Consider the following 10,625-nt stretch of genomic DNA (forward strand, 5'->3'; position numbering starts at 1 on the left):
TCAGAGCAAAGCAGTAAAGGTAGAAACAAAGTATAATTCATTTGCACCAAACAATAGAATGAAATAAATGTTGAGCAAGAAAACACTGTGTGTACAACGTATGATACTTTCAGGGTTAAGTTACAATTAAGCCTTCTTATAAACGAGCCGGGCTCCAATTTTCAGGTCTTCATGGTGAATTCTGAATGATGTGGAATTCTTGAAATTGTGGACAAGTAGTAGTGTTATACCAAGAAGAATCTGAAAGGAATTAGGATACTTTTTTTTTACTTATGCTTGATGATCCATGCTTAGAAAGTAGCCAAAAGCAAGCATTGTGGTAAAAATTCAAGAAGACCATAATAATATGCAGATATAATATTAGGGCAAAGAATCTAGAAACAAAACATAATAATCCATTTACACCAAACAAATAGAATGAAGGAAATGTTAAGCAAGAACACACTATCACCATCATAAGTATCCACTAAAATTTCCAAATGGCAAACCAGATAAGTTGCTATGCAAACTCCGGGAACACTCAGTTTAGCACAAGGGAAGATCACCCGGGGGCGAAATCAGAGACTCGTTGGGGCCTTTTCCATTGTCTACAACAAATGCCATTTTGAGTCCCCATGTTGTGTGCACCTCTAAATGGCAATGCATAAACCAAACACCTACAAATGCATCTATGTTAACAACAATTATAACATCTGAATTACAACAAGTGAATAGCAACTTTACCTGGATTATCTGCCCTGAATCTTATAGCAGTCCATCCACCAGATGGGACTCCAACAGTGTTCCTTTCAACAGGATCAACTAGATTGAACTTCTTCGGATCTTTTTCCTGGTCGAAATTCCCAATACCTCTTCCCACAGCAAAAAAGTTAAACCCGTGCAAGTGAATAGGATGATCTTCAGGAACAATCATTCCAGTGTCTTGGAGAATAAGTTGTACAGTTGAGTTATAAGCTAGCCGATAGAGTCTGGTCCCTTCTGTTGTAGCGACATTCTCAGGTTGAGTGCCAGTGTAATCATAAGGCATCGGTGGCTTTTCAGGGAAATCATCAGTAAAAACTCCACTTATATTGTAGTAATGTGCTTCAAGAAGACCAATTTTGGGCATGACAAATGTTATATTATTGACATAAGCCACCACCCTTTTACCTGTAACACAATCTGGACAACGGTTTAATCCAAGCCCCACCGTGAATAAAAGTGAATGATCGATTTGTAATGGTACATTGGAAGGAAATGCTTGGGAATTTAAGCTTCTAAGAGAGTTAATAAATTTTGTAGCAGTTAAAGTGGCGTTCCGTGCTGGTGGGGCAGTGAGTGTGGTGGCGACAATAGGGAGAGTTCCAGAATAATGTAAGGTGGCTGTGGCAGTTACGTTGTCAACTTCAATCGGAGAGTCCATAAATGGAGAAACGGAAACCATATATTTCCCACTCAATTGGCCGGTTTTGATAAGAACAGTTGTGGTTTGCCCTGGTGCTATGACAACTGTGCTTGTTTCAAATGGTTTAACATATGTGGCGTCCACTTCAACTACAGTTAATTGATGATTAGCAATCTTGAAAAACAGCTCTTCGTTGAGTGCTGCGTTTATGATTCTCAACATGTATGTCTTCCCATGATCCACCTCCAAAATGAACCCTTCTGAAGCCATACGACAAGAAAAATGATTTTCGACATTCAAACATCTTGACTTAATCTGTAATGTAACGGTGCCTATAATACCTTGTGATTTGCAACTCGGGACGGGTCCTGGTAAACCGTTGATAGTATGTGCATCTGAAACATTAGGTGCAAATCCAGATTTAAGTGCTTCATGAATCACAGCCTCAACATCTGATTTCCACCACTCCCCTGCAAAAAAATAGATAATAAAAAGTATATAATTGATAAACTCAAACTTCCATCTTATCGACATAAATTTAGATTTTGGGCTCACCTAATAAAACCACATGCTCTTGAAATGGGGCTGGGAAGGGGTAAGGCACGCCAAGTTTTGGCAACACAATGAGAGCTCCATGAACAGTGGCCCTGAGCCACAGAATATGTGCATGCCAGAAAAGTGTGCCTCTTTGCCCAGTGATGGTGAAGTTGTAGACATAGCTCTGGCCTGGTTGTATTGGGCATTGCGTTATGTATGCTGGTCCGTCAGCCCAGCCTGTCCGTAATTGTCTAATTCCATGCCTGTCATTAATTCATTTAGGTATTGTTAGTTTACAGGAAGTTTACGAGTTGAGAAATGTCATCAAGTGTTAATGTAGAAGGTGTGAAGTACTAGTCCGCAGTTACCAGTGGATGCTGATGTTATAGTTAACATGATTGACAACCTTGATGAGCACCGTGTCATCTTCCCTGGCATATATAGTTGGACCCGGAAAAATTCCATTTATTGTCACAATTGGCTTACTCGAACATAACCTCGTTGCATTTTTTACCTCCACCTGCATGTAACAGAACATATTTATATATACCAAGTTCCTGGATCCTCCCTGATTATGCCCTCGCCCCTTACGCACACAAGCTTTTTCACTTATTCAGGTATATTACTTCATCCAACATGCCTGAATTGTCCAAAGCTTCGTATATATTAGGGGAATATATTAACCTATATATTAGGCCTGAATTGTCCAAAGCTTCTTCCTTTAAGTTTGTCTGTTGTACATTCACGCTCCTTCTTTATAACTTCTCTAATTTTACCCTTATAAATATACTCATGTTGACGAAGTTTTTGCTTTAAGGGCTTGTGTGTTCAACTATAAGCCTATATATTGAGCAATAATTAAATCTTACGAGTTGAAATGTACAAATCTACATATTTTAAACAGTGATCAGTCGTCAACAAGAAGGCTTACAATCTGACTAATTAGTCACACTTGCACATACATTCAAGATTGCCCATACACTTAAATAATCAAATCTTTAATACATTTTGGTGCTCAAAAGCTTGAATTTTAAGCATGTATTTATGTATGTCGGTCTTGTGAAAATGACAAACTACTGTAAAACACTATAATAAAACATGCATTGTATATGAGCACGGGCACCATTACTTATGTTAAGAGCCGGCTGTCCAAACTAAAAAAAAAATGTCATTTTTACTAATTTTTTTGAACATTTCTGATATTTAAATGCTAAAAAATAGTATTTAACTCTTTAATTCCCAATTTATGATCATATAATTATAATTAAAACTAAATATGACTCAAATTATAAAAAATTTGCCGGCATTTCAGGGGTACCTAACCTTTTAAATGGGGGCACTTTATAAAATAAATATTTATATCTTAAAATTTTAACAGAAAACCACTAATTTTTTATTCTCTGTGGGGGCACGTGTCCCAGTTGGCCCTTACGTGTTCTTGATTGGAAAGTTATCCACATAAAAGATACATGCACTGCGAAAATGTATATGCATGAATGCATACTTTCCAATGTTATGAAGTTGAGGAAGAATGACAAGCCTTATTTGTTAATCAGATACATGTGCTATATGAGTAGTATAATTACAGAGGCTTGGTCATAATGAAACTTTAATACCTGTTATCACAACTTCACTACAAATATAAGGTTATTTTTCATAAAACCCAATTATTAGGTGTGTCGAATTTAAAACCAAAACAACTTATGACGGAGGATAAGCCATGCATAATAAAACTTTAATAAAACATCAAACATTCATTGCAAACTTATCAATACATAAAAGATGCGCAGAAAAAAATGTAAATGTATGAATGCATAATTTCCTACATTATGAAGTTGAGGAAGAATGACAAGCCTTACTTGTTAATCAGAGATGAGAAAGAGGGTAAATTAATGTGCTATGATTGCTATGGTTGGTAATTACAGATGCTAGGCCATGCATAATCACACTTTAATATTTGTAATCATAAGTTTGCTACAAGAAAGAAGTTTATTTTGTGTATAATGAGATGACTATAATGGTGAAGCTTGCAGTAAATTAAGAGGGATATATATGTTAATACATTCATAAATGCAACGTGGAGAGTGAACTTACATTGAACTTATAATGGTGAAGCTTGCAGTGAATGAAGTGGGGGAGGAAACACAACAGAAGCACAAACTTTGTGCAACATGCCAATGCCATGAAACCTTTCTCTTCCCTCTTGTTTACCTTTGTAATTGGTTTGCTTGCTCTCTGAACTAGGCAGATTTGATATGACTCTTAATGAACCAGACATATATATTTATAATATGGAGAAACTTGTGAGTTACTACATGTTAATACAGTAGACGTGTGATAAATATTATATATAGATAATACTTATGCTAGTTAAGATGTACATTGGAGATGGTGTTTAAAAAGGGGGTTGGTCCAACCATTTGCACATATAGAACGTTGTCAAATTAAATTAACCAAACTCAATCTAACTTGATCGTCTGCAAACTACACAACTCACCACATTTCGAAGGGGTCACAGCATGTCAAACAGCTGTAACCACCTCTCTTTCTTTCTTTCTTCTTTGTTGTTTTTGTTTTACTGGAATTCATCTCAATCAAGACTCCAAGCTCCAATATTTAATATATACAGAAGAATAATCAAATAGCCCCGTAATTTGATTCTAGTCCACTCGGATGTTGTTTATAAGTCGGTCCGACTTCAATTTTTTTTTTCTTCAAATGAGCATAAAAGTTATATCTTTCAATCATTAACGATTATTAAGCTATCAAATTTCGAGTTAATTGAAATTTTTAACGAGTTTTCAAGATTTTATTGAATTTTTGAGTTAATCTTATTTGGATTTTATTTCAAAAAAAAGAAAATATTTAGTAGTGATATTTTCTTTTCAAGTTTATCATAAAAACAATTCCAACACAGATGATAGAATTTCTTTTAATAATACATTTTGGCGGCAGGTGTTTAGTCTAATATGTGAGAGTGAATTGTCAAAAGTTATCCAGTATAGTTTATGAGATGACCAATTTACTTATATTTCATTAATATGAGAGTGAATTTTATCCTTCTGCTGGCGTACTTTATATTTTACACTCGGATTATGTTTGCATATTAACATTGATACAAATAATATTTTAATGTTCACATTAATTACAAATTTCTATAAATTTAATTTATTTTGATTGATCAATCTTTCTTAATAAATGATGGACTCATACATTTATAACAAATACACTAATCAAAACATTCCAAATTTTATAAATTTTAGTGCTTATCATATGCTATCCTAGACAAACCTATATTTTAATAGTCAAGGCAGAGGCTGTTCTTAAAACAGGAACATGTTGTATCCAAAATAGATAACCTAATTTGGTAGTATTTGTTTTCTCCTGCATAATATTACCAATTACTGTGTGCTAGATTTGAAGTCTGACCTCAAAAAACCTAAGTTTTTTGAGCTTTTCACCAAACATTTCTTACAAAGCGCATGCACATTACATTCTTGTTAAATAATCTCGTAAAGAAATTCGAAATGTTTTGGATTAGATTTTTGACTATGTATGCTTGGCTATATTCTCTGGTAATGTATTATACACTGCAATGGTCTATAAAACATTTGCTTGAAAATATATTTTGATTTGCCTTGCAAAAATATGAAGTGAGCTGCATTACTAGGTCTCGGACTAAGCTACTGAATGTGCAACAAGTGATTGTATTTTATTTTGGACTAAGAAATTTGATTTACATATGGTGCTTCGTATTGCAAGTTTGCAACACACAGTTTTTGTGTAGTTTTGCGATATCAGGGCATCAAACTTATTGAAATGCATGTGCAGGATTATACTAACAAGAGCTTAGAAAGGGTTTAAAAGTTTGAGCCTTGATGTCCATCTTACCAGATTTCAGCTATTTCTAAGCTTTTCTTGGGATGCAAAGGAACCAGTGGTTCCGCAGTGTAACAATTCGGGGGGACGAAATCTTCTCCTCCTCATAAACCTTAATATGGCAGTATCGAAAAGGGATGGGCATCCCACCGCCTGTTACTCTTGCTTTGAAGTAGATTACAATCCAAATGCATCACAGCTATCCTCCATAACCCACCTGTTAACAGGGTCAACATTATCAATCTAACCTGTCTTTTTTTTTTAAATGTCTAGTTATTCTAATTTGTCTTTTTTTTATATCACCAAGTTTACAAGTGAAGAAAAAAGTACAAATACAATTAAAAATGTTCTTCACATGTTTCTTCTTCATTTCTCTATCCAATGCAATCTAGGATAATATGTGAATCTTTGAATACTTCCTTGTTTGCACCAGAATGGAAATACTGCATTTTCTTGATTCCTCCAAGAGGCTACCACATTCCAATTGTCTCTGTCAACCCATGTGCCTCTGTCAGCTTATGAATTGTCACTGTCAACTGCTATTGAACTGAGCATCCGTTGAACCTTTCGTCCGTATGGCTTTATCCGTTGATGCTTTATCAGTTGAAGCTTTATCCGTTGATGCATTATCAGTTGAAGCTTTATCCGTTGATGCATTAGCAGTTGAACCTTTATCCGTTGATGCATTAACAGTTGAAGTTTTATCCGTTGATGCACTCATCCGTTGATGGATGTTATCCGTTGAAGCTTTAGAGACATCCGTTGAAGCTTTAGAGACATCCGTTGAAGGACTTTAATTTATCAGTTGATACTACTTCATTTATACAAAATTACAAGGCATGAAATATTTACAATTAGCCCTCCTATTTGCATATCCACTAGTAGTCAACATGACTTATAATTTCCCACAACATCTAAGAATTATAACTTAAATACAGAAACTGAAATGTGCTACAATACTAAACTTATTTCTAAGTAAAGCTACTCCATCAACGGATAGCCAGAATGGTCTTATCCGTTAAGGCTACAAACACTAGATTTCTATTTAAGTGTTTTGTTTAACTTATCATCAAACTAATACACATATTCCTAACAATCTCCCCCTATTTATGTCTACTAGAATTGTAGGCATAAATTTGAGTTTATCTTGATGATAACAAAACACTTAACAAATATATGAACTGAAATCAAGTAGAAATTTAAAAGTGCTGCAAAAGTGTATGTACTGAGATAGAATTGGAGAATTACATTGTTTCCAAGGATGCTCCTTTAGGCTGAGCAAATTATTTTCTTTTCCTTTGATCCCTTGTTTTCTGCCCTAGCCTCCTGTCATTTTCCTTTACTTGGAGTTGGAGTTGTCTGTAGAATTCAACTTCATCTTCTTCAATGATATCCAACTTAGATTGCATATCCTTAAGAGTTTCATTACTGGCAATTTTAAGCTGGTCTTCAAGTCTGAAAAATCTTCTGACTCCTTTATTGTCTCTGAACTCAATCAGCCAATGAGGTGATTTATGAATTGTAATTCCATGCTCAGGTATGAGTAATGTTCTAGGCAAGGAATTAGACTCCCACCAAGTTTTCCTTATGCTGGCAATCTTGTTGAGAATTTCAATTTTGGCAGTCCTGGTAAAGCCAGAATCCCTTTTGATAGCTGAGTAGACTCTAACCAAGGTAGAATAGCCTTCATTCAGAATTCTTTGAAGAGGCCAAGTCCTTTCCTCACTTCCTTTATACTTGAACACTAGCCTTTCTGGGAGCTGTTTGTATGCACTTATTCCCCTTACTTCCTCCAGCTCATCCAGATAGAGTTCAATATCTGTAAACTCTTTTATGTCACAAATGTGAACATAATCATCCTTTGAGGCTTGTGGTTTAGGCTTAGGTTTATATTTCTGAGTGAATTTACTTGAGGTTGGGGGAGGTGTTGATTTGGATTTTCTTTTCAGTTTCTTTGGTGGTGGAGAGGTAGTTAGTAAGGTAGGCAAGTTGATGGTGTCCCAATCAATAGGTTCCTCTTTAGGGATGATTGGTTTACCATGAACATTTATACTAGGATCAACAACAAAAGATTCAGGAATGGAAGGTAGTGGTTTAGATTTTGATTGGGTTTCCACAGTGTCATCTCCACTCTTCCTTTTTGCATTGGCCTTCTTTCTGTTCCCTTTCTGCCATTCCTTTCTTTCTTCCACACTCTCACCAATCACATTCCCCATATCCACATTTCTGCTTTCAATCTTGTCTTCTTCACTCTTGTCTTCAATCTTCTTCTTTTCTTCAGCCTGACTTGACTTTAGCTGTTTTCAAGCTTTGCTTGTGCTCTTTTGTCAGCCTTCAGCTTTTTAGCTTCTTCCTTTAAACTCATGGTTTCTTCCCTCTTGGCTTTTGAGAATTTGGGATGTCCTTGCATCACACATATACTCTTTCCCTCTCTATAAATGATAGCCATATTCATTCTTTCCACTACATCATTGGTCTCTTTGTGCTTTATGATGCTACCACCCAAAACTTTGTCTTCATCAGGTTTTGGAAGAGGAAAATCCACTTCTTTTGGTTGACCAAAGTTTAGAGGGTTCTTTGTAGAGTCCCTGTTGAATCTAGTGGATGGCTTGAGTACCATGGGTTTCAAATTCTTGAAAGAAGTTTCTCCAACCTTATTTCTCCTTACTGGCTTGTGCTCCATAATGATTGGCTCAACCTTTGTGCTATGTTTCACAGATAATGATTTTGAAGTTGTATAGCCAAACACTTGTTGCATCCTTTCATCAATTTTTCTCCTTTGCTCTTTCACCTTCATCTCAGCTGCTGCTAGCTGGATTAGATCAATTCCATCAAGCTTTCCTTTGATTTGAAGTGTTGGAGAAGTAGTGATGGCAGGAACTAGCACTTTGGATATTTGAATGTTTGTAGATGGCTCCCCTCCCCCTTCCACTTTATTCTCCCCCTTTTTATTATCATCAAGGAGAGGAGTTTAGCCTTGTGCTCTAGCCAGTTGCATTAGAAGACTTGTTTGAGACTGTTGATTTTGAAGAATGGTGACCACAGAGTTTTCAATAACTTGAACTATGTCCACCAATTGATGTGAATATCATGTCCACATCCAGAGATGGTGATGGAGAATTTGGTGATTGGTGTGTGTCAATTTTGAGAGAATGGGGCTGTGACTCCACATTTGTTGGAGTCACCTCAAGCTGAATTTGAGAAGACATAGATACAGGTGGGTGTATCTGTGCAGTGTGTGCACCCTGTATGGAAACTAAGGTTTTGACCCTCTTTCTTCTTGCAAAGGCTTTTACAGGTGAGTGTGTGGCTTCAGTGTCCCTCCCTCTTTTGTTCTGTGTCCCTGGTTGGGGACTATTTTCAATAGCTGCACCCTTTTGGGAGGATGCAACTAGGGATGAGTTTGAATCCTTTTCAACCACCACAGTCTTTTGAGAAACTGTGGCTTGGCTAGCTGGGGTATCACTCACCTCTCCTACCTTATCCTGAGGGGTTTCTTGATGTTTACCCCTCCCCTCACCACTCACACCCTGTTCACCCCCCTCAGGGTTTATGGTAGTTGTTACAACTGTTGTATTTTGAGAAACAACAGAGGTGGCTTTCTTTGACTTTGGTTTTGAAACTTTAGGTTTGGTGGCCTTGGTAGGAATCTGTTGGGACAAAGACAGAGATTCCATGGCCACACTTGAAGGCAAAGAAATAATGGGGTTGGAAGTAGTAGGAGTTGAAGAAGTATTTACCTCACTTACCTAAGGTGCATTCATTATTGGTAAGTATACCAATGGCACCTGATTGTTGAGGTTAATTCTCAAAAGGTCTGCAAGGACCCTTTTCTCTTGTGCCCAGCACTTGAGTTTATTACTCTCATTGGTTATGACCAAACTTTCAGCAACATGGTTAGCCAATAACATAAAGAATCTAGCATAGTAGATGTTATGAGGTCTATTAGTTTTGTTACCTAACCTGGTACCTAATTCTAGCATAACATAGTTGCTAAAATTAAAATACCTATCAGAAACTAGCATATAGAGCATATTAACAAGAGACGAAGTTATTGCATCAAAATTACTAATTTTCCCAGAGAAAACCTTGATAAAGGCATCACCAAGAAAACTCCATTCTTTCCTAAGGCCTTTTCTTCTAATACTCCCTAAACTAGCAGAATCAAAAGAATAGCCTATAAATCTAACATGCTAGATACATCATTATCAATGTGTGGTGTCATGGCATTGTTCTCAGGTAGTTTGAAACAGGACTATAAATCATCACAGTTAATACAGTAATCTTTACCTTTGAGAGTGAAAGTGATGGTCATATCAGCGGGGTTGAACTCTGCAGTTGTCCAAATCTCCTCAATTACCTCACAGTAAATAGTTGGGGCTTCCAGCATTGCGTAGCTTAGTTTACAGTATGTATTCTAAAAATTTCCTTTAATACAAATACATACAACTGTGTACATATATATGTATCAACGGTTAAGTAAATAGAATCAAAGGCTGTGACTCACTCAAAATGACTGATGTGACACTTCAACGGATGAGGTAAACAGTTATCCGTTGAAGATTAACACAGTTTTATCCGTTGAAGGATAAAATTACCAGAAATGTATTTGTCTTTCAACGGATAAAGGACATCCGTTGATAGAACAATTTTGGCTTTCAACGGATAGGGGATATCCATTGATAGAATAAACTTTACTTAAAGCCAACTTTGTTCCTGCAACAAATTCATTTCAGGCTACAAAGCAAATTACAATAAGGACATGAATTTATGAATAATTAAGCATACCTAGCTCACTTACTAATCTTGTGAATGTTGATTCATC

General features: G+C 36.2%; 1 protein-coding gene across 1 annotated transcript; it reads right to left on the reverse strand.

The window, feature by feature from the left end:
• Positions 1-329: 329 nt before the first annotated feature.
• LOC141666350 (laccase-4-like) lies at positions 330-4,156 on the reverse strand. Its single transcript, XM_074472342.1, has 6 exons — positions 4,016-4,156; positions 2,290-2,441; positions 1,940-2,184; positions 1,726-1,854; positions 724-1,644; positions 330-656 (listed from the first exon to the last, which is right to left on the reverse strand). The coding sequence occupies exons 1-6, from the start codon at positions 4,103-4,105 to the stop codon at positions 526-528; spliced, it is 1,668 nt and encodes a 555-aa protein (XP_074328443.1). The 5' UTR covers positions 4,106-4,156; the 3' UTR covers positions 330-525.
• Positions 4,157-10,625: the final 6,469 nt, after the last annotated feature.

This window comes from Apium graveolens, chromosome 1, assembly GCF_009905375.1.
Source record: "Apium graveolens cultivar Ventura chromosome 1, ASM990537v1, whole genome shotgun sequence".
NCBI lineage: Eukaryota > Viridiplantae > Streptophyta > Magnoliopsida > Apiales > Apiaceae > Apium > Apium graveolens.